The sequence below is a fragment of the Muscardinus avellanarius genome (assembly GCF_963383645.1).
Source record: "Muscardinus avellanarius genome assembly, chromosome: 22".
NCBI classification, from domain to species: Eukaryota; Metazoa; Chordata; class Mammalia; order Rodentia; family Gliridae; genus Muscardinus; species Muscardinus avellanarius.
This window is the reverse complement of record NC_137808.1, coordinates 11,512,048-11,537,821: the sequence shown is the minus strand read 5'-3', so window position 1 is coordinate 11,537,821 and position 25,774 is coordinate 11,512,048. Positions and strand designations below refer to the sequence as shown.

Here is a 25,774-nt window from a genome sequence, read left to right as displayed (position 1 = left end):
CTCTGAGCTTTATCCCCAGCCATTTTTATTTGAAATAGGGTCATGTTAAGTTACCAAGGTTCTTGCTAAGTTGCTTAGGCTGGCCTCAGACTGGTGATACTTTAGTCTCAGCCTCCCAAGGACTGGGATTGTAAGTGTGCCCCATCACACCCAACACGGCTACCACACATGAACCCTGGCCTCCTCTAACCCTGTTTGTTTTGTCATGGACAGTATGTGCAAACCAAAATAGCATGGTTGTGCTGCATTTGAAAATCATAAACTCGGCTTGTTTAGGTTACAGTGAGTGCCAATACAACCACAGAAAACTCCTACACTTCCGTTGGTGCACTCAGTCACAACACACGTTCTGTTCTGTATCATCTCAGTGCAGATAACATCCTGTGCTAGTGCTAGTTCTCCTTGCAGATAGCAATGAAGGAATGCTTGAAAGTAAAACAAACTTGTCAAATTCTTATCGAGATGCTGGAAAAAATGTATTTTCAGTAGGGTGTTGGTAGCTCCTCTCATGCCATCTGAAAGGAAACGATTAGGATTCTATTGGACTCTTGTTTGTCTCTAAATAGATTTGGAAGCCTTTGAGTCTGTATTGTCCCATGTGGCACTTAAAAGACGCTGTTGCCATGAGCTCAAATGACTGCGTGTAGCTGCGGAGTCGTACTTCTTGCTGAGGCTGTCCTTGAACCTGCAGTCCTCCTGTTTCAGCCTCCCCAGTACTGGATGACAGTTGTGCACCACCACACACAGCTGTGTCATTTCTTCTATGGTAGTTGGGCATAGTGGGTATGATTGGATATTATTGATAACGAAGACAAGGAGATATTACTGATTTTTGCTGATAAATCTGGTCTCTATGCTTTCACAGATAAATTTGTTTCAGATCATCTCTGCTATTGCGGGGGCCCTTTAAGTCTTAAATGGTTTTGCATTTACCTATTTACATCTTGACAATTTATTTGAGGATGCAGGGGAAGACCATTTAAGATGCAAACATTGTTGGCGTGTAGCCTTGATCATTGATAAGTGTTCTTTTGATTTCTTTTGTAAGCTTGACAGTGACTACGAATGGCTTTAGAGAACTTGAAAAAATTAGAAGTGTAATTAGAATACAAGAAATATAGAAGTTTAAATAAAATCCACACATCAATTTAGCTTTTAAAGTAGCTATTGTCTTAAAAGTATCCGATAATTAGTTCTCTGACTCCAAAAAAAAAGTGCCCATTCCAACCATTTTAATTGACTATCACCCAAGTGTTAAGCTGTCTTAAAGTACTCATCACATAAAAGTGTTTTTAAATACCGTGTGCCTATCATGCATTTCTATGCATTAAGCTGTATTAGCAGAGCTGAACAGATTGAGTTCCTGGTATGGAAGGGTGTTAGTATTAGTGCATAAATAATGGGGAAGCCAGGCATGATGGCACGCACCTGTAATTCCAGTACTTGGGCGGCTGAGACTGGAGAATCACAGGCATGAGGACAGCTTCAGCAATGTAGTAAGATTCTCAGCAACTTAGTAATGTTCAAAAACAAAAAGAAACACACACACACACACACGCACGCACGCACACACACACGCAAACGCCTATAATTTCAGTACTCAAGAGACTGAGACAGAAGGATTGCAGGTTCAAGGCCAGCCTCAGCCATTTAGTGAGGTCCTGTGCAAATTAGTGAGACTTTTTTTCAAAATAAAGAATAGAAAATAGGGCTGGGGGTGTAGCTTGGAGATAGACTCTCCCTGGGTTCAATCGCCAGTACTACAATAGATTAGATAGATAGATAGATAGATAGATAGATAGATAGATAGATAGAATGAATTGGGGGTGTTGCTCAGAGGCAGAAAGCACCTGAGCCCAATCCCCAGTATTAAGAGAAAAAAGAAAAGAGCACATGGAAACCAGGAATAGTATTTCCTTGTTTTCCACCACATCTTGGACTTCCTTTTTTTTGAGAACATTTTCAGTCTAGAGAACATTCGAAATGTGTCATCCAGGGAGTTTTAAAGGCACAAAACAACATTTGTGTGTGGTTTTATATTAGTTTTATGTTTTTTGAAATAGAGCTCCCAGCTTTTTAGTTTCCAAATAAATTTTTCATTTCCAAGTGTTCTTCTGTAGGATGTTATAGTGCTGTGTCTGGCTCTTTGACTGTATAAAGAGAAAAAAACAGAACATTCCTTTCTTATCCCGTGAGCGATACTTAAGTTTAAACATATGCAAAAATAGAAAGAATTAGTAGTAGGTAGCGTATAAATACATAAATAATTATAAAGTGTTGACAATTAGGTCATATAATTCTTGGCTTTTAGTATTTTTACATCTACCATTGATTCATATACTTATATATTTATTAGTTTTTATATATCTATCTTTTAGTTAAAAACCAATGTTTACTGCAGTATATTTTGCGCCCACAAATGACTTTTTCAAATAAAATTTTGGTTAATTACACAGCCAAGTGAATCGAGAATATTCAGCACCATGGTCATTATTCTTGTTATGTAAAGAGAAAGAAAATAAACATTCAGCTAACAACAGTAGAAAATAATCTATTTTTTTCTGCCTTACGGGGTTTCTGAGAGTACTTTGCTGCTTACTTTGCTGAGTTTTCTGTTGATAGTACTTTGGTGAGTAATTATTTAAATACCAAAGGGAAAGTAAATACTTGTTGGAAAAATATCTTAATGAGATTGATATAGTGGGCATTGTCAAGATATTCTCTTTCTCCTCCTCCTCCTCCTCCTCCTCCTCCTCCTCCTCCTCCTCCTCCTCCTCCTTCTCTTTCCTCTCACTCTCTTGCTCTCTCTAATACTGGGAATTGAACACAGTGGCATTTTACCGCCGAGCTATACTCCAATTTTTTTGAACTACACTCCAATTTTTTTGGTGTGTTTTGTTTTGAAACAGGATCTCACTAAGTCACTGAGGCTGTTCTTGAACCTGCACCCTCCTATCTTAGCCTCCCAATACTGGGATTATACAGGTATATGCCATCTTGCCTGGCTACTGTGTTCACTGGTGTTCGTTCTCTCTCTCTCTCTCTCTCTCTCTCTCTCTCTCTCTCTCTCTCTCTCTCTCTCACACACACACACACACACACACCCCACCCACAAATTAATAAGCAGCAGCTTTTGTTTTAGACATAATATCTAGTTGTCTTTGCTCTAACCAGATAACTTAAAGCAGGTACTGGTGTTCACAGCACTGTGAAGATAAGGACAGTCTACCCTATTGTTCATGCCATGTAGCTATACAGCCATAATGAATAAAGTCATTTATGAGACGACCTACTCACAAATTATTATTCTTCAGCTAAATGTAATTAAAACTTGGATGCAAGGCTAAGCAAAAACCTGCCGTAATAGTATCAGTGTCCCTTATTACACTGCTGTTTCACTGGAAAAATTCTGCGATTCCCTGCATCAGATAACTCATATTATTTGGGTATGGTGCTGCACACTTGTACTCCAAGGACTTGGGAGGCTGAGACAGAAGGGTTGCAGGTTTGAGGCCAGCCTCAGCAACTTAGCAAGACCTTCAGCAATTCAATGGCACCCTGTTTAGGGTTGGGGGATGTAGCTCAGTTAGAATGCCCCTGTGTTCCATCCCCAGTACCACAAAACCACACCAAGACAAAAACCTCATATTATTAATAGCTTTACCATATAGCAGCAGGAAATCCAGTTGCTTGCAGAGCTTGAATGACTGGCCTAAAACTAAATGTAAGTATTAGGGGAAAAGAAAATCTTGGTGGCGCAGTTTGTCATCCCCGCACTTGGGAGGCTGAGACAGGAGGATGGCGCAGGTTCGAAGCCAGCCTCAGCGACTTAGTGAGGCTCTCAGCAACTTAGTGAGACCCTGTTTCCAAATAAAATATAAAATAGGTCTGGGAGTATAGCCTGGAGGTAGAAAGCCTCTGGGTTCCACCCCCAGTACCACCAAAAAAAAAAAAGCCACACATACATACATACATAAAATAAATAAATTTAAAAAAACCACATACATACATACATAAAAGAAAAAGAAAAAGAAAGAAAGAAAGAAAGAAAGAAAGAAAGAAAGAAAAAAGAAATCTTACCTTTCTTGACCCAAAGTTATTGTTGCTCCTAGCAGACATGTTCTTTCCTAAAACAGCAATCAGTCTACTTTCCTCGGAAAGAGCTAAATAATAGATACGTTTGGTTTTGTGGGCCATCTGGTCCCTGTCATCACTACTCAACATTATCACTGTAATATGGAAACAGCCACAGACAATAGGTAAGACAAGAGAGTGTGGCTGCGTTCCAGCGAAACTTTATTTATGGACATTCAAACTCGAAGCCCACGTAATGTTCAAGTGTCAGAAAATGTTATCCTCCTGATTCACCATAACCCAGAGGCAGATGGCACTCAGATATGGCTCTCGGGCCGTAACTTCCTATCCCTGTCTGAAAGCATAAATATATTATTATGAGCAATGGGGCCGCAGTGTCCTAAACCAATAAGTCACGTCACACACCATTTGTGTCTTTCCACAGTGTCACAAGGTTTATTCAACCCTTGAAGGTTAAAGCCAGAGGAACTTATCAGGAAACTGTCTAAGGAAAGTGAAGCTAAGTTTAGATGCTGGATGGCTGTTTTGCCAAAGCCAATTAGCAATGAATGAACCTCAAAGAATACACTTCACACTAGCAAATCTAACAAGCCAGGTCAAATAAGTGTGCTAGACCCCACAGAGTCTATGTGTTTAAAGCACTTTAGCTACTTAGTGATTACAGTCCACAAACAAACAGGGAGTAAGGCATAAAGAATTATGCCCAAGGATGGAAGAGCAGATTCGGGAATTGGCCCAGGTGTAGAGTGGTCTGGAGTCTGACTGATCCTGGGCCTGTAAGAACACTACCAGAACAGGTTCCTGGATCCGAGTCACACACACGGGCCAACTGTCATGGTGTAAGCAAAGCTCAGTACATTGTTCACGGGAGGGCTGATGTCTTTATAGGACTTTATGGGCATTGTTCAGTGTCTTTGGCAAGCTCATCCAGGCTTATCAAACCCTGCCAAACTCCTGTCAGTAGTCCAAATGTATTGATGACTTAAGTCCATCAGAGGTGAGAGGCATTTTATGATCCAAGGGTCCGTTATCAGCTGTAGCACAGACGTGCTGTTCTGAGCCCTAGGCTGACATGTCCACACAAGTTTCTGAAGCTGTATTCTGCCATATCTAAACAACTTGTTTATGAGTCCCTGAAAATTGTTTTATGTTCTATGTTCTCTACATAGATTTTTTATTTATTTTTTGGGGGGAGGGCCTGGGGATGGAACCCAGAGGCATTTGATCTCCGAGCTACACCCCCTGCCCAATTGTTTATTCTTTATCTTGAAACAGGGTCTCACTGAGCTGCGAAGGGCCTCACTAAGTAGCTGAGGCTGTCCGCGAACTGCTGTCCTCCGGTCTCAGCCTCCCGAATGCTGGGATTACAAGTGTGTGCCACCACGCCCGGCTTACATAGATGTTTTAAATACATGGGACAGGTTGCAGGCTAGCCTCAGTAACTTAGCGAGACCTTCAGCAGCTTAGCAAGACCCCGTTTCAAAATAAAAAGTAAAAAAATACTGGGGGAGCATATCAGATGTAGAAAGCCCCTGTGTTTATTACCCAATGCCAAAAATAAATGAATGAATGAAAAAATGAATGAATAAAACAGCCCCATTGATAAATGAGCAACTGAACTGAGCAAACATTTCTCAGTGTCTGCTAGTGAAGATAAGGGGGGGGGGATCCTGAATCCGTATCCTTGATAGAGGGAATATAAATTAGTATAGAGGTCCCCCAGAACTTAATGAACTACCATGTGACCCATCCATATCATTCCTTGGTATATACTCAAAAGAATAAGTGTCTCTCTATTATAGCAATACCTGCATATCCACACTTTTCTTGGCAGAATTCACAACAGCAAGAGCATGTTAAGTGAAATGTCTTATACAGAAAGACAAGCATCACATATTTTCCCTCGTATATTAAATATGAGTGGGTAAAAATGACAGTAAAATAATAGTAGACTACTAGAAAGTGGGGAAAGAGATCCAAGAGATATTTTGCAATGTTCTGTGAAAGATTACAAAAGGATATAGACTAGGGAATAAAGAAGTCACATGTATCCAGATCACCAAAACACAGATGCTTTGGGAAATGTATAATTCAGTGTGGCCGATAAAATGTTTTTAAAGTGGTATTATTTTTGGCCCAACTATCAGAACAGTCTTTTGTACTTGAAGAATAAAGGGAACAAGCATTTCAGGAAAATAAATGGCAAAAATCAACCCGATATAACATAGTTGACAAATGAAGTCATTTTTCAAGCGCTTATGGTTGAATTGGTTACTGACAACCTTGGCTGTCTTAGTCTCTCTAGGGCTGCAGTCTATAAAAATGGAGATTACACCCTACTCTTCTGAGCTGGAGATTGCTAGGCCTGCACTTTGTTTTTTAAAAGGTGACGCTGAGTGCCGGGCGTGGTGGCGCACGCTTGTAATCCCCGCGCTGGGAGGCGGAGACAGGAGGATCGCGCAGGTTCGAAGCTAGCCCCGCGTGCTGGCTTAGGAGACCCTGTTTCCAAATAAAAAAATGCAAAAATAGGTCTGGGAGTGTAGCCCGGAGGTAGAAGGGCTTCCAGGAACCCCAGTGCTACCAAAAATAAATAAATAAATAAATAAATAAAATAAAAGGTGACGCTGGGCATGATGGCACACATTCAAAAATCCCAGGACCTTGGGAAGTTGAGACAGGAGGATCACAGGTTCAAGGCCAGCCTCAGCAAACTTGTAAGAGCCTGTTTCAAAATAAAAAATAAAAATAGGGCCAGAGATGTCGCTCAGAAGTAGAAAATTCTTGGGTTCATTCTCCAGTAATATGCATACAAAAATTATGGTGAAACTTGCCTGCCTGCCTGCTCTCGTTGGGATTTCAAGTGAGGCTATTTCAGGGAAGCCTGGCGCTGCTTTGTTCTCCCACCTGAATATTCTCTGATCCAAGTCTGAATCTTCAAGGTGGTTTTGGTCCAGTAACCTCCAACATGTACCTTTGCAAACCAGTTTCCAGGTCTCTGTGGTAAGCCATCTGCCTTTCATATAATTATAGAATTTCATTCTTATAAAACCCAGAAAAGAGAGCCTAGCTCAGGTCCTTTCTGGAAGACAAAAGGCAGAACTCACACTGAGAAAGGAAGAGAGAGAAACATGAAGACGTCCAGGCAGCCAGCAGGTGACTGATTTGAATGCTTACATTTTATCCTAACTTTAGAAGACTTAGCCTCCAGGAAAAACTGTATGTTGGCGACTGGCTAATGAAATTCATGGTTCACATAAATGATTTCTTGTGGATTGGGGGATGCTTTGTAAGACCCATGCAAATGCTCATCTCTTTGGAAAATAACTTTAGCCAAAGTAAACTTTTTTTTGGAGATCTAAGCGATGAGATAGCCTAGCAGAAGCTCAACTTTTTCTGTTTTGTTTTAATGGCCAGGGCAGCGGCTATTTTCAAACAAGTCATTAAAACCCAGGAATGGGCTTTGCTTTAGCACGCAGAAATTCTCTCAGATTTCTAGTGGAGCGCCAATGGTATTATAGAATATAGGGACAAAAGAACACAGCTCAACGGCCAGCAACGGCCTTTATTGGGGGTAAAAACCTGGGAGGGAACAACTGACCTGGGAAAGAACCCGCAAGAATCACAAGTTCACTTTTTCACAGACTTGGAGCTTTTTATGGAGTTAGGAAGGAAGAGAGAGTGCAGGAGCTATCACACATTCCTCCAACTGGTGGGCTTGGGTTGGGCCAAATTTGGTAAAGTTTGGCTGGGAGACGAAACTCAGGGCATTTTTCTTTGCATTCCTGCATTCCTGCCATTTCTTGGGTTCCTTTGTTCTTGGTCTTCTCTGGCCCTGCCTCACAGTGCCCACAGATGGTGTTAAAGGTACCTTGTGTGTGTGTGTGTGTGTGTGTGTGTGTGTGTGTGTGTGTGTGTTTAGGGATGCTACTCCTTTTTAGTATCATATTCATAGTACTCAAAGGCATATGGATGGGGTTCAGATGACCCAGAGCCTCAGACTACCCAAAGAGTAGCAGCCAGCTATTGACAGGAAAGGCCTGTGTAAGAACCCAGTGAGGGTACTTTTCAAGAACCCTAGATGAGGTCACTGAATTAACTCTTATTGAAACTTGATATTTTCTATAGCAAACTGTTTTATAGTTGGATGCAGGTATTACAGTTAGAGGCAGAGCACTCGCTTTGGGTTGTCCTGGAAATGGTCAACATCTTTGATCAACAGTAACATCTTGTAATTTAAAATAATTTGCCAGGTTGTCATGGTAGTGCGTGTCTGTAATCACAGTACTTGAGGGGTTGAGACAGGAGGATTGTAGGTTTGAAAGCATCCTAAGCAATTTAGTGAGGTTCTAACAAGCTATCAAGACCCTGTATTTATTTGTTCATTTGTTTGGTTTTTTGTTTATTTATTTTGTAGTACAAGTAATTCAACCCAGAGGCACTCTACCTCTGAGCTACACACCAGCCCATTTGTGTGTGTGTGTGTGTGTGTGTGTGTGTGTGTGTGTGTGTATGTGTGTGGCTTTCTACCTCTGTGCTATACTCCCATACCTATTTTATATTTTATTTGGAAACAGGGTCTCACTAAGTTGCTGAGAGCCTCACTATGTAGCTGAGGCTAGCTTTGAACATGTGTGATCCTACTGTCTCAGCTTCCCAAGTGCGGGGATTACAAATGTGTGCCACCACGCCCGGCACAAACCAGCCCATTTTTTATTTTTGTGTTGAAGCAGGGTCTTACTAGGTTGCTGAGAGTCGTGTCAAGTTACTGAGGTTGGGCTTGAACCTGTGTTTCTCCTGTCTCAGTCTCCCAAGTACAGGGATGAAATACATCACCACACTGGCAAAGAAAGACCCTATTTACAAACAAAAAATGAAACAGGCTAGAGGTATAACTCAGAGGGAAAATAGTTCTGGGTTCAGTCCCAAGTAACATAAATAATAATGATTTAATGATAATAATAATTTGTCATCGAACATAAACTTGAAGGATATTTTGATTGATTTCAAGTCTGATGCTGGTTTACCAAGTTTTCTAATATATTGAATATCTTAGATGTTTCTAGATAAAAATGTAGGTTAAACATGGCCCCTATCTTCTGAAAGTTAAAAAGTTTGGAATAAGGGAAGAGGAGTGAAAAACAAAATAATATATAGTAAGATAAAGGTATGATGATGAGTAATATAGGCAGACATTTTTCAAAATGGGGAACGATGACTCCTCAGTGGTGATTCTGAGGAAGGATTCAGGAAAGAGATGAGAACAGAGCTCCCTTAGGATTCCTCCACTGTTGTCTGGCTTCTCATACCTATTACCATATGGTCCTTTAGGCCTGGAAACTACATCTGGCTTCCCAATTAACTCATCCTTTCTTAGCCCAGAAAATAACCTATTTATAATCTATGCCAATATTACGGAGAACAATAGTATTTAAAATGAGCACAACATTTTAATTCCGAAAGTTTATATTCACTTAGAATTAGGTGAATTAGCTGGGTGTATTGGCTCACACTGGTAATCCCAGTACTTGGAGGACTGAGATGGGAGGATCACAGGTTTGAGACCAGCCTCAGTAACTTAGTGAGACGCTCAGAAACTTAGGGAGACACTGTTTCAATTCAAAAAATAAATTGGACTGGAGGTCTACTTTGGAGGGAAAACACCCCTGAATTAAATCCTCTGTCTGTCTGTCTGTCTCTGTCTCTGTCTCTCTCTCTCTCTCTCTCTCTCTCTCTCTCTCTCTCTCTCTCTCACACACACACACACACACACACACACACACACACACACTCACACACACACTCACACAAAAGAAATACATGAATTAATAAATGTACAGCATGTAGTACAGAGCTTAGTTGATTTTTTCTTTTCAAAGGATCTTGCTGGCTTCTGAGAATTGGCAGAGGCTTATTAGTTAAGAGTATAAAACAAAGAGGGATTCTGTTCCATATTATATGGCATGAAGAAGCAATGATTTTCAAAATAAAATGAAATGTGTCCTGGTGTGCTAGTATTATTAGAGCTCTCCGTGTTCTCTCCTCCTTAAGACCATAGCAGATAAACAAGTTTGAGAGCCTTGGTAAAGGCTCACAATCTTCACTACAGCTTCAGATCAGTAGTAGTATTCTTTCCATTTTTCTCCCTAGTAGAACTGGGGTTGGATTCAGGGGCATTCAGCCTCCAATATACACCTCCAGTTCTATTTTACTTTATTTTATTTTATGTTGATGCAGAGTCTCCCTAAGTTTCTGAAGCCCTCACTGAGTTGCTGAGACTGGCCTCAGACTATGATCCTCCTGTCTCAGCCTCCCAAGTACTGTGATTAGAGGTGTGTGTCACCACCCTCAGCCTCTCTCAATTTGCAGGTGATCTTATTGTTTTTAACTTAGTCTCATTCCTCTGTGAAGAAGATGAAAGAAAAGCCTTAAAATTATCGCAGTCCTCTAAAAAATAATCTAGGATGTTGGTATCAAGGCTGGCATCTAGATCAGGCGTAATTGGAGCAGGCATAAGAACCCACTGATGAGTAATGATATCAATACGGCAATGCCTAGCATTCTGAAAAAGAGAAGAATAAAGCAGATTGGATGAGCAGAATAGAGAATAGAACAGAGAGGAAAAAATCTCATGGTCCAGCATGCAATAAGGATTAGAATTATTTAAGGAAACGATTTTTTGTCAGTTCTATGTATATTTGTATACACATGTATCTTGTGTCTATAGTAACTCATGTTGGAAACAAATTTTTAAAACTGTGAGTCATGAAGAATATAAGACTAAACACTCCTTATTTTGGGGAGACTGGGATTTGGACCGAGGACCATTCTACCTCCAAGCTACTCCTCAGCCCTGTTTTATTTTGTATTTTAAAACAGGGTCTTGTGAAGTTTTGCGCAGGCTGTCTTTGAAGGTACAAGCCTCCTTTCTCAGCCTCACAAGAACTGGGATGATATGTGTATGCCACCATGCCTGGCAGCCCAAGTGTTTCTGAGATTCTTCATACTCCATAGGTCCAGACAGTATTTTAGGAGACATTGTCCTCACTGGAGTTTTCTACCCACTCAAAACCCTGCTTAATCTAGAAAGAGGAGAAAGGGCTCCGTGCTTGGGAACAGATGAGGAAGAAGGAAATAGGTGGTATGTTTTTATGCTCAGACTTCTATTACCAAAATTCTGGCTTCTTGGAGTGAGATGAGGCTAGAAAGAAACTCTACTCTTTTACACTGTCTGAAATTACAGCTGCAAAAAATACTGCAGAATGAAATCACCAGCTGGAATTGCTTTTTAATAGCATCTCTATTACCACTAATTTGTAATGGGGATTCTTTATTTTATAATTATATGTTCATAGAAACAATGGCCTTGAACTAGAGTTTGATGTGAAACATTCTTTCTTAAATACAGGGAAGGGAATCATGTCTGGACCGGAGAACCCTTGACCCAAATTCTTTGTTAAAGAATAGAAACCACAGATGGAATCATCTCTGTTAAACTCTTTGAGAACAATGTATTAAGGAAGTAATTCAAAAGGAGCTGATTAATGAACTCTTTTCCAAATGATGGGTGACAACCTTTAAGTGTGCACTGTGCAAAGATGCTCAGTGGAAGTTGATATCATAGAAGTTGATGATTCAGGTGTTTTTTTTTCTTTTTCCTTTTCAAACAAAGGGACTGCGAATTGTGTTTTCCTGGGGGTTTATACACATTGCACACTGTGTCTCCCAAGAGCTTTCTAATTTTTGCTTACATGCGGAATTGCTATTAAACCATCTAGCAAGAAAGCAACAATTGTGATGTAGGATTTATACAAGAATTTTCAGGCAGGTTCAAAAACCTTGACGCTCACACTTACACACACACACACACACACACACACACACACACACACACGTGCGCGCACACACACAACAAAACAAAAACAGCATAGCTGGTTGTGGTACTTCGTGTCTGTAATCCCAGTACTTGAAAGGGTGAGGCAGGAGGATATCAGGTTTGAGGCCAAGCCTTAGCATCTTAGTGAGACCCTGAGCATCATAGCAAGATCATGTTTCAAGATGAAAAATGCAATTGAGTTGGGGTGCAGCACAGAGGTAGAGTGTCCCTGGGTTCAAGCCCTAGTACAACAAAAACCAAGTAAATAATAGAATGTCACAGAATTATGAAAACATTTCAATCTAAAACAACTTCAGCCTATCTTGTCTCAGTCTCTTTTTCCCCCAAAGGCATTATTTTTTGAACAATGTAATTATGAATGGGTTGACCATTTTACTCAAATGTAAACAACATCTTAACAATTGGAAAGATAGCTATTGGATTAAAAAAAAACATAGGTCATCAGGCATTCACTTAATTTCTCTATATTCTCTTCTTTTGCTGAACTATAATACAGATTAAATATTAATTAGTCTAGTGAAATAGATCAGACTTGTCTTCCAAATGTGTTATTACTTTAATAAAGCAAAGTACAAACTCTAGATTTTTTTTACTTTAATTGCAAAGCATTATGTAAGCATATGAATATGGGTACATGCAGGTTTTTTATTTTCTTTAGCAAATTACAGGTAAAAGATGAGTGTAATTATTGGTGAAACTGATCATACTTTGAAAGGGCTTTGCTATTCTGTGAAGGAGTACATTTTTACCTGAACATTTCTCCCTAGTACCTGTGAAGTTTAAGGGGTCCTTTTCAAGTTTAGTATCCTAATTATTGAATGCTGATTCCCATGTGTTTCTTGCTTTCTGCTTATGAACAAAGCAAGAATAAAAGACTCTAAGAACCACATAGAGTGAACCGTTCATTTAGCAGTAGCTCCAAGAGTGATCATTTTCCATCAGTGTTTTTGGCTCACCATCCTTTGGCAAGGGGTGAGGGCGCCATGCTCCTCCGTCACTTCATTTAACTACTTGCTTGATAACACTTTCACCTATGGAAAACAGATGCAGTGTCTATTCCTCTTAAGTTTTTATTTTCTTCTCTCATCTTAAACCTGCCCCCCCCCCCCCGGTTTCCTAAGGTATTGGTGATGCAGTATAGATTTTGCAGATGACTACTGGGCACTAGAGAGTTATCTTTTAACTCATGATGCCTGTAGTTATGTCATTCATACTGGTTTATGCACTCGAAAGTTTCTGAAACACACACAGAGGGGGGCCTCCATCAACATCCTCACTGCTTTAATCCAAAACAACTGACCACACAACTTAGAGGAAAAAAGGATTTCCTTTTTTTGGAGGTTTTACGTCATGGGGTTGAAGCTCAGGACTTGGAGATAGGAGGCGTGGAGAGAGCAGTGTGCAAAGCTCTGCTCTCATGTTGTGGAGGCCAGAAGCAGAGAGCAGAGAGCAGAAGCAAGAGGTATATAGAACCATGTACATGCCGGGCGTGGTGGTGCACGCTTGTCATCCCCGCGCTTGGGAGGCAGAGACAGGAGGATCGCGCAGGTTCGAAGCCAGCGGCGCACGCTGGCTTAGGAGACCCTGTTTCCAAATAAAAATGTTAAAATAGGTCTGGGAGTGTATCCCGGAGGTAGAAGGGCTTCCAGGAACCCCAGTACCACCAAAAAAAAAAAAAAAAGAACCATGTACAATCCTCAATACCACTTCCCAGGAACCCCTCCTTAGCAACTCAGCCATGCTTCCAACATTTCTGTAAGGGTAAGGAAGACATGCTAAATTTAAACTATTACAAGGGGAGATAACAGTGAAAAGTTACACAGAGAAGAAGGCCATCTCTAAGCCACAGAGGAAAGCCCAGAGCAGATCCCTTCCTCCCAGCCCTGGACAGAAACCAACCTACTAAAACCTTGACTTCAAACTTATAACCTCTAGCACCATGAGGACATGCATTTTTGCTGTTTTGGCAGATTTTGTTCTGTTATGGCAGCCTTAGCAAACCACCATGTCCTCATCTCCCTTGTCTACTCTGCTCCCCAACCAAGAGCTGCAGTGAACCAGACGCCAGCACATCTATGCCTGTCCATTTCCATGGGGAAGCTCCAGAGGCTACAGAAAAGAGTAGACAGTAGCTCTTGAGTGTCAAACGGTGTCTACCACAGCTAGCTTTTCATATGTGGCAGGTATCTGGCATTCAAATATTTGTTAATGAAATTAATTATTGTCAGGTAGAATACTTTATCCTCTCCTGACATTGGAAGAATATAAATGGACTCTTACTTTGGTATTTTCTTGGGTGTTTTTTTTTTGGCATTTACTTGCTTTATGCTATTGATGCTAAAAGAAAAATGATGATTTCCTAGGACTTAAAAAAATGTTTCCATCTTTGGTAGAATGGTAGAGATTAGAGTACAGATCTCAACTCATTGGAAACAAATTATTTTACTCTGCTTTTTATAGATTTATTTTGGACTGAGATTCAACCTAAAGTTATTCTGCCTTGGAGCTACACACCTAACTCTTATCATTTTTATTTTGAAAGAGTGTCTGGCTAAATTGCCAAGGCTGGTCTTGAACCTATGATCTTCCTGTCTCAGCTCCCTAATTACTGTTATTAAAGAAATGCACCTGTGTGGCTTATTTCTTTTTCTTTCTTTTTTCTCTCTTTTTCTTTCTTTTGTCCTTTCTTTCTGTCTGTCTGTCTTTCCTTTTGTGGTATGGGGATTGAACCCAAGTTCATTCTAACTCCAAGCTACATCCCAATCCCTATTTTAGTTTTTGGTTTTGAAACATGGTCTCACTAGGCTACTGAGAGTGAAGCTGTCTTTGAACCTGGAATCTTCCTGTCTCAGCCTCCCAAGTACTGAGATTTCAAGTGTTCACCATTGAACCTGATTTATTTCCCTTTCTTTACCCCAGGGTAGTGCTCACTCTGTTTAGGTCCCATACATAAATTGCATTCTTGATGCAATTTCTCTTGAATTTTACTTTCAGTAGATTTGCCTACCCTTAACTTCCTTTTCTAATTTATCCTCTTCATTGCAAAATGTACTTCCTATGATTATTTTTTCTGTTTTAGATATGATGGAAAACATCAAAGGAAAATAAGATAGTTTCTCTGTTTCCCCAGGAATTTCAGAGGTAACATCACTTGTCTCTTAGGAATTTCATTTCTTTTAGTAAAAGTCCTGCAATAGCCTAGAATTTCTCACCTATTTCTCTTTGTCGGTCTTCATAAAAATTGTATGGCATAGGAACATTGGAATTGATCTTGTACATGACATTACCTTAGGAGCCCATAAAGCTTGTACTTACATTCAAAGGCAGTTATTTCAGCTTGCCTATGGGTATTTTTTGGGGAAAAACAACACTTTAGGATTGCATTTCTGGACTTATTAGTCCTGTTCGGAAATGTTATGTACCCATTATTCTAGGTTGTAAACTTAAAATGGAGCTTTGGGAACAGGATACCATATATTTTTAAAAATGCCGTTGTCACAGAAAGCCAAGCTCAGCATCAATCTAAATGTTACCTCAAACCCACTTATGTAGGCAAGAGGCCCCTCTGTTTTTAGTCTTGCTCCTTTTGGCAGGGCACAAGTCTCTTCCTGGGTAGTTAAGGCCCTATCCTTTGGAGGATCAAATTTTATTTTGTGAAGAAAGCATTCAAAAAATTTCTTTTGGATTTAAGAAGCTATTCCCTTTAAGTTTGTATCCCTGGTAAGAAACAAGGGCATGATTCCTTAGTATCTCTCAATACCATTTTATTTCATAATAGCAAGATTGAGTGGTTTTGTCCTTTATCTTCTGAGAGGGAAGCATGGACAGTCCTGTCATGTTTGATTATTAATTTGTCCTTGCCTTTTAAGACTTGGTAGAGGTTCCTCATTGGCTGCCCACAGCCAGAAAAACCTTTAGGAGATTTAAATTTCCGAGTTGTCAGAAGAGCCTCACACGCCGTTAACTCCAGAGGCATCAAAAAATACTGAAGTTGAAAAGCCGGCTGATGGCCAATTCTTACCTTTGAGCCTATTCAGAGTACTGATATTTCACAGAAAGGGAAGTAAAGCAAAAACAATTGGGACCAGAGTCTGAATCCAGGTGTCCCATCAAGAAATGCTACTCTCATTTTGGGGAGATTGTTCAGCTTCTCTGTGCCTCACTTGTGGGGAGGCCAGACATTGTACAGGATAAGAACTTAAACACTAGAATTAAAATCTCAGCTCTATCAGTCACCAGCTCTAAAACGGTGTTTGCCTTTTATGAAGTTGTATCATTTCATTTAGCTTACTCATTCATCAACAGATCGATGTTGAATATCTACCATTTCCTAGGAGCTGGGGTCCAGCAATGGATTAGGCACAGATCAGTAACCAACACAGATTTGCCGGACATGGTGGCGCACGCTGTAATCCCAGCACTTGGGAGGCTGAGACAGGAGGATCGCACAGGTTCGAAGCCAGCCTCAGGTACTTAGTGAGGCTCTCAGCAACTTAGTGAGACCCTGTTTCCAAATGAAATAGAAAATTGGTCTGGGAGTATAGCACAGGGGTAGAAAAACCCTGAGTTCCTCCCCCAGAGCCACAAAAAAAAAAAAAAAAGAATGAAGGGATTTAGGTCATGATAGATTCTTCTTAAGTTGCAAACACTGTAAGTGCATCTAATGTATTTCACCCACCTGACATTCTAGCTTAGCAACCAGATGTGCGGTAGAGTATGTGTAATTTCTTCTCATGATTGTGGGTATAATTGGAAGCAGTGGTTTTCTTTTCCATAGCACCACAAAAGAGCATTGTACCAGCCAGGCATGATGGTACACACCTGTAATCCCAGGACCTGGGAGGCTGAGACAGGAAGATTGCACATTTGAGGCCAGCCTCAAAAACTTATCAAGACCCTTTTTCAAAGTAAAAAAAAAATGTATGGGAGTGTAGCTTGGAGGTATAATGCACCTTATTTAGTTCCTAATACCCAAGTAAATACAATACAGTACAGTAAACACAATGCAATGCAATGCAATGCAATGCAATGCAATGCAATGCAATGCAATGCAATGCAATACCATACCATACCATACCATACCATTAAAAAGAGGATTGTGTCACATATCACAAGCCTGGGAAAAGTTTGAAATTCACAATTCAACTCTGGTTTCTAACAGAATGCATAATAATTTGGCACCAATGTACAGTTAAAAAATTATGAATGGAATTTGTTTTAATAAGTGCCATCTATATAAATATGAACAGTGTTTGTACAAGAATGAAATAGTGAGCTGTGACCACTGTGAAAATGACCAGTGGAAATGTATGATTAGTGACTTCAGAAGGGGGAGTAGACACATTTAAGAAAATGGTATTTATGCTAAGTTCTGAATGATAAGAATAACACGCGTATGAGCTCAAAGGTGGTAGGAAGTTTAGCATGTCCCAGAAGCAAAAACAAAGACATTGCAGCCTGTCCACAAGGAGTTGGAGATAGAATCAGAATTAGCCCTCCCCACGAATAAGGGAGACAAGGGGATGAATGACCTAGTATGGTGTCTGGGTGTCCTAGTCAACATACACACTGCTGTGAACCTAAACGACTGACCACACAACATAAAGGAAGGAAGATTCACTTGCTTACAGTTTTGGAGATTTCAGGAATTGTGTCCATCTGAAGCAGGGTCTATGGAGCTCTGGGCACGGCAGGGGAAGCAGAAAGAGGGAGAGTAAAGGCTCTGTTCTCACATCAAGGAGGCTAGGATGAGAGACCTAAGAGAACTCCAGGCCATGCCACCAAGGGCCGTTCCCCAGCAACCAAGCCCCACCTCCAGCATGGCTGCCTTGTTTTAAGAGGGCTAGGGGGAAATCCTAGATCCAAACCATTACACTGGAAAGTGATAAATGTTTAAAAAATATTAGTAGATTATCTCTTATCATTCTTTTCAAAGGGTCTCAGGAAAAATGCTCGCAGTTATTTCACACCTTCCTCTAAGATTAATAGTGGTCTCTGGAGAAGATATGCAGCATCATTTGGGATTTGAATTTAATTAGATGTTGGCAGGATAAATATCTGAATATTTTATTGTGGTCACTTGTAGAAAAAAATAAAAAGCTTTAGCTTTCTTTGTTGCTTAACACACCCATTTCTCTGGACTTAATTGCATATGCTTGTAATCTCAGTATTTGGGAGGCTGAGATGGGAGGATCACAGGTTCAAGTCCAGCCTCAGTAGTTTATCAAGGCCCTTAACAACTTAGTGAGGTACTGTTTCAAAATAAAAATTAAAATGTAGGGCTGAGGATGTAGCTCAGAGGTAGAATGCCCCTGGGTTCAAGCCAAGTAAGACACCACACACACACACACACACACACACACACACACACACACACACTCACAGAGCCACAGGGTATCTCTGCATGGGCCTTGGAATCTGTCATTGTGGTGTGCATCCTGTAACATTCTGAAACTCGCCATGAAATGTCACCTGGCCATTCAGAGGCTCAACGTTTCTCTTCTGTACCTGGCAGAAAATTGTAGAACTGACATCAGAGACTGTGGTGGAGACTGAGGACCAGGGCTGGGCACAGAAGGCTCACCCAGTAGCTTTGGCTGCTGCTGTGGCCACCCGTGGAGCCATCATTCTGAAAGCAGGAAAGTGCAGTGTCTGTTTATTTTTGCTATTGTGCTGCTGGTAAACAGTTCTTAATAATTTTTATTGCTGTTGGAAGTAGCCAACATGTTCAGTTCAGAGTCTCGGGGCCTTAGGAGGCTCTTCAGGCTCCTTGTCTTTGTCTCACTATTGACGGACTCTCTGTCTCTCTCAGTGTGTTTATTCATTTTATTCATTTTCTGCTTCAATAGAAACTCCTCTGTGATTTTGCTGAAACATTCCAAGAAAGGAAAGAGCTTTCTTTCCCCCCTGTGAATTTTGTTTGTTTTTAGAGATGCTCTTGCAATGATTATACAACCATCATTGCATAATCACTTACTGATAGCATGATTATGTAGCTTCTTTTCAAAGGCATAATACATGGGAGAGATGTTCTGTTTTCAATGTGGGTATTGAAATCCTCTTCGGGGGTATTCAAGAACCCTGGACCAAAATCTGGCTTAGGGTTCCATCCTTTTCTTCAACGTATTAGTAATAAAATGTAGATCTCACCAAATAATGTTCTTTCAGAATGGCAGAGTAACTCAGTCAAACTTAGGATTTACATACCCATCAGATTAGGAAAAAACAGGAACTCTCAGGTGTTTACCTGCTGTGGTGTGTGTGTGTGTGTGTGTGTGTGTGTGTGTGTGTGTGTGTGTTGCTTGGTATTGAACCAAGGGCCATTCTACCTCTGAGCCACAGCCTCACCCCTGTTTATTTGTTTTTTTATTTTGAAGCAGGGTCTTGCTAAGTTGTGGAGGGTTTTGATAAATTGCTGAGATTGGCATCCAACCTGCAATCCTCACCCTCCCTAGTTGTATAGATGTGTACCACCACGCCAGGCTCAATTGATTTTTATTTTATCTATTTACTTTTGCAAAGAGGTTTATGACAAAAGAAAAAGACTTCTTAAAATAGTTTACTCAGTAACACTTAATATAGTTTATTGTTATAAAAATGTATTTACTATAAGCTTGTTGTGGTGGTGCACACCTGTAATCCCAGTAGTAAGGAGGCTAAGACAGAAGGATAGCAGGTTTGAGGCCAGCCTTAGCAATGTAAGGAGACCTTCTGCAACTTATCAAGAGCCTATTTCAAGAAAAGAAAAAAAGGACTGTAGGTGTATCTTGGAGGCACAATGCCTCTGAGTTCAATCTCCAGTACCACCCAAAAGAGAAAAAAAGTAATTGCTATAGTCTTATTTAGAGACTTAATTGATCTTTTAAATATGGCAAAGTTATTTATACTAACTTTCATTCTCTTAGAGGTATTACTGTTTAGATGGTTTTGGTTGATGCTTCTAACAAAGCAGTTTCTTTTTTTCTATTCTTTGTACTAAGGATTGAACCCAGGGTGTTCTACCTCTGAGCCACACCCCGAGCTCTGCTATATATATATATATATATATATATATATATATATATATATATATATATATATATATATATATATATATTGGAACAGGGTCTTACTAGGTTGCTGAGGCTGGTCTCAAATATGAGATCCTCCTGTCTCAACCTCCTCAGTATGGAGATTACAAGCATGTGCCACCATGTCCCTTTAACAAAGCAGTTTAGTTTCTACAGAGCATGTTGCTTTTGAGGGAAATGGAGATATGCCTTCTTTCTTGTTTGTTTGCTTTCTCTTTTCTTGGTTATAGAAAAACACTTTTCAACATGTTGCTTATTACTCTATTTTTGCTTCTTTCACCCACATAGGTGAGCTTCTCTTACAAGGCCCTGTATTTGTCAAAGAGCCCAGCAACAGCATTTTCCCTGTTGGTTCAGAGGATAAAAAGATAACTTTAAACTGCGAAGCAAGAGGCAACCCATCACCCCATTACAGGTACAGTGGGGAGCGCCACATGGCGTCAGAGTATTTACGCTCTCAGTCAGAAGTAACATGTGAACCTCTGGTGTGTGACGTATTTAACAAAGCTGATTACATGAACACTTGGCTCTGATTAGTCACTCCATGGTAAGCTTTATCACTTAGAAAAATAACATGGCAGAATCTCTTAAACACACATGCGAATGACTCTCCCCTGATGTAGGGGTCAATATGATTTATAAAGTTGGATTTTGCATGTAGTCACAAGGAACTCACTGAGTGTGGGAGTGACATTGAGTCTTAAAAATAATTTTAAATTATAGTTAGAAAAATACTTCAGGAAGCTAGGCATGGTGGACTACCTATCATCCCAGTACTTGGGAGGCTGAGAGAGAAGAGTGGTAAGTTCAGGATTACAGAAACAACTTAGTGAGGCCCTCAGCAACTTTTAGTGAGACTCTGTTCCAAAATAAAAAAAAAAAAAATATGGCTGAGGATATAGACTGGAGGTAGAATCTCCCTGGGTTCAATCCCCAGGAGTACCACAAAAACCAACCAACCAACCATATACACACATACATATTGGATTTATATATCACTAAGAACTCTTTGTAGGAGTGAAATTGTGTTTTAAGGATAATTTTAAATCATAGTTAAACATATGTTTCAGTAAGCCAGACATGGACACACACACACACACACACACACACACACACACACACCCCAGTATCCCTCTTTCTTCTGCCATTTTTACTGGGTAAATATTTGGAGATATATTAAGAATGAAGGAATAAAATACTTACTAATAAGTCATGGAAATTATTCTTGAAGAGGAACTATAATTTACTTTTAGATTTTTATCATGTAATAGATTATATAAATAACCTATGCACTGGGAACCTTCAAATAGCACAGAAAGATAAAAGAAAACTAAGTTCTCAACATGTTAGGATAAATAAATAAGCATTGTGGAGGTGATGGTGAATTATTTTGATGTGATAGATATTTACTCAATTAAAAAATAACCATTTTTTACTTTTTTGGGTAAGTAGGGGACCTACTTTAGTAAAGAGATGAATATTTATAAATAACATATTGTATTTGCTTTAGTGGCACACACCTATAAATCCAGTACTTGAGAGACTTAGACAGTAGGATCACAGGTTTGAGGCCAGCTTCAGCAACTTAGGGAGATCCTGTTTAAAAAAAAAATCAAAAGTCTGAGGGTATAACTTATAAGTAGAATGAAGCTGGGTTCTGTCCCCAATACCAAAAAGAAAAAGGGAATTGTAAATCGCATATGCTGCTTTCTTATAAGTGGTTGCAAAAACAGTTACTTTTACCAATCACATTCACAGGAGTCTCTTTTAAGGATTGCAAATATCTTCTTCAAAACTCTGTTTCCATATATTTTTTGGCTTGGCATCTTCTTTTGTATAACCTGATGAACAAGCAACTTCATCCTATATTAACAAAATTCTAAAGGTTCACAATAATCATTTAGATCTTACTGAACTTCTGTTCTTCTCTTAACACATATAAATAAAAGAGACTGATAGTCATTTATAAATTGGGCCAGGAATGAGTTCAACGGTTGATCTCCGTACATTTGCATCTGGAATTTATCAAGGTCAGTCTCTGAAACTTTTGACAGCATTTTTAACGAGCACCTACTGTGTACTTTTGACAAAATAAATGTTATTATTCCACATTGCTAATCTGAATTGACAAAGGTGAGAAATGTTTCTTTTTTACCATCTCTGCTTCTATTTATCCATAGAGAAATAAGAAAAGTATAACCATTACAAAATAAAAACTGGTGTTTTATGAAGTAGTTAAATTCAACAGATGTAAGCACATATCACATCTGGAAATATTTCTTTTTTAGAGAAAATATGAACCGATCAATTTAACAAAATACTATCCTGGAAGTATTTTCTCCAGCTTTTTCCCCAAGTATTCTGAAACCTTCTAAGTGTAACTGTTTCTTCCTACAGTGGAAGCTTATTCTCACAGACTTGGCTGTAAATATGATAAAGAGTCTATGTAAACGATTCACAGGTAGAATCTTTTGGTTATCAGTAAATTCATATTCCCTGGCATTTGTCTTATGAATAATTTGTTGATAAATGTACTCAACTGAAAAGTTGTCAAGATGCAAGATTTAGTCATATAGCAATGTATTTCTAATGAGTAGATGGTGTGTGTATAGCTTTATCAGCTCTCCAGATGTCTTGAGCTTAGAAGTCCAAAAATAGCTTTTTTTTTGTATTTCTGTGTTTGTACATCAGCTATTTGTTGTAACAACAGAGGAGCAGCATTTAAATGCATTGCTTCCATGTATAAATAAATGTTAATGAAGAGATGTTTGCCATTTGCACTCTTCTACTTTATATGACCTAGGATATCATCCTGGCCTCAGTATTAAACAAAATCTCTTTCACTGAAACTCAGATATATGTAACTTAGATTGATTGATTAATTTTAAAGCTGATTAATGAAGAAAGTAAACACACTAGGTATTAAAATCATTGGTTTATAGCCAAATGGAGAAGATCTTTTAATTACAACTTGATTTTCTAAAGTTAACATTTCTAACTGATATGAAATTTTACCTAAACTACAGGCTTAGAATCACTAGGAATTGAGACTTTGAAAAACATAAGGGAACCTTATGTTTACTTTCTGATAAAGGCTTTCCTAGATCAAAAAACAATTATTTAGTGTTCATGTTATTGATGAAAACTTTCTCCTCTTACTAGGATCTTGTCCAGTGGATTTTGGAAAAAAAAAAAAAAAAGAAGTCCAAGGACTAATGAAGTGTGTAGAAATATGAAAGTTTATTTTTAAGCCAAAGAAATATAGAAAAAGAATAGGTCCTACAGAGGAGCTATTCCTGAAAAGGGAAAGGCTTCCTGCAAAGGAGTAGCCACTGAATTCCTCGGAAGTGGGCTTTTGTTTATTCTTATTGAAGGTTTTGGAAGTCGGCTTCTTGTGGTTTCCCATTTGCTCTTTTGTTATTGGTAAGAATTTGGCGTCTGGGACCAGATGTCTTTTGCCCAGTTTGAGTCCTTAATGTGAATTGTCATCTTGTGTGTGGTGGGCTCTGATCTCTTGATTACATTTGCCTGCCCTCGCTGTTCTGACCACCACACTTGGGCTTGTTTGCACTGGTTGTCCTCAGAACGCAGCCACAGAAAGGGCTAAAGTTTTGTTTTGATTTCCATAGTCTTCGCCAGGTCATTGTTACCCTTATGTATTATTAACCTTCCCTGTCTTTTTCCCTTATAAAGGTGGTTTCTTTTAACCCTTCCTGTTTCCAAGGTCTCTGCTCTGCCTCATTAACTTTATAAGAAATAGATTGTACCATGGAATAAGCATAATGTGGATTATGTGTTTTGTCATTTAAACTAAACTGTACCTGTGTTTTTTTGCCTTTTTTCTCTTCCTAGATTTTCCCTATAATGTCAACTGAGTAATAATCCATATTATTTTTAAATGATCTAGAAGAAAATACATTTGCTTATCCTTATTTTTGTACTATCTTTTAGATGTTACAGAAACATGGCATATACTTACAATAATAAATAATATAGAAGAACAATATAGGGTTTTTACATGAAATGGAGAAGAGATAATTTATATTTATTGATAAAAATAAGCAGTTAGAAAGATAGAGGGTCATGAAGGGAAGTTAAGGTATCAGATGAAAACATTTATTAAAGTCAAGGTAAACATGTTTCTAAAGATTCAGAATACAATTTCAGAGTTTCATAAAAGCCTTTTAAAAGCCTAAACCTTGTCTTGTATACCGAGGCCGACTTTCAACCAGAGATCTTCTCCTTGTTATTTTCCCATTGGGTAGAAAGAACTCTTAATTGGCCATATTAGAAATCTAAAAGTTCAGAAGTTCTCAAGAGAAATTACTTGTCTCAAGGTTGAATTGAGAATTTTATTCTTCCTTGTACATGTCCCTGCCTTAGCCCTAAAGCCTGCTTTTAAAGGTTAATTAGTGTTCAGTCTCGCGGTTACTGCTGATAGCGTTGAAGAAGGCTGCCCTGAGGAAGGTTGAGTACTTCTTTCAAACAGGAAAGATTTTCCTTTGACTTTTCATGCAGTTAGAGATGCCCAGCATTTGCTGGAAGACCCCAAATGGTAGGACCCAGGGTCACTTCCTCTGACACCATGGAACCAGGGACCACGTATTCCAGCTGAACTGGGGCGCACGAGGTGAACACTATTGATATTGGGAGCAAGCCCATCCCAACAGGGAATGAAGCAGGTCTGCCTGTCGAATATGTGAACACACCGAATAGCACCTGGGGTCACTGACAGCCAGCCGCAGCCTGTGTGATGGATGCCACTGGTCCTCAGCCCTGGCCCATCCTTGTATCTTGGTTCCTCCTGGGTGCGCTCTGTTCCCACACCCATAGCCAGCCACTCACAGTAGTGAAGTAGTCACATGACTGGGAGGATAGCAGAACATCAAAAATAAAGGACAGTGATAATGCCTGAGGCAAACAGAAGTAGACAACAGTTCCCAGAGGGTACTGAAACCTGAACTGCCCTGCCATCTCTCCTGGCCCACTCTCTTGGTATCTTCAGCCCTCAGTTCTATTCCACAAAGCTGTGCCTGCCCACTACACTTTAACCTGTCTGTATTATAGAAGGAAATGAGGTCGCCCCAGTAGGCTGTCACTCTCCAGTTACATAGGTGAAATTGGTGTGTTCTTCATCTTTACATCACAGATGCCTAGGAAATAGAGAAATTCTCAATTGGTGCCAAAAAAAAAAAAAGGTTAGGGATGATCTTGACAAATGGAAAAACTAATCAAGTGTATTGGACCGTATCTCAGGAGCCCAGAATGTGAGGAAGGATCACAGAGTCAGAAGCTATGAATAGTTTATTCTGTAAGTGACATACACCAGCTTGGGTTGAGACCTCTTTGTTGGCTTCATTTTTAGAGAGGTTGTCTGGAGGTTGCCTGCACCTCTGGGCTCCCTATTATCCTCTCATTGTATCCACTGGGGGGAAAAAGGTCATCTTTCCTATCACTGTCATAAAATAGCCCTGGACTATGTCAGAAAAAAATTGAAAAATAAAAACAGCTAATACTATCAAAAATTAATACTCAGCAAAATGGTCAAGGTTTGATTTTAGACATTCAAACTGTAGTACAAGAAATCATATCATTTTTTCTCTTTCCTGTGTTCTGTTCTTCTTTCTTGTGTTGTTTTCTAGTGGAATGAGGAGGAATAAGGATGAAAGCATGTTGTACAAACACAAATTAAATCATGCAGCTCACATCCCGGTTC

The 25,774-nt window shown here is 39.5% G+C and overlaps 1 protein-coding gene across 1 annotated transcript in view; it reads left to right on the top strand.

The window, feature by feature from the left end:
* Positions 1-25,774, top strand: part of CNTN3 (contactin 3) — a gene marked incomplete at both ends in the record, with an annotated part of 208,780 nt that overhangs the window by 3,526 nt on the left and 179,480 nt on the right. The window contains one exon of the mRNA XM_080718026.1: positions 20,347-20,473. Coding sequence (XP_080574152.1) covers positions 20,347-20,473 — 127 coding nt within the window. The remainder of the gene's footprint in view (positions 1-20,346; positions 20,474-25,774) is intronic.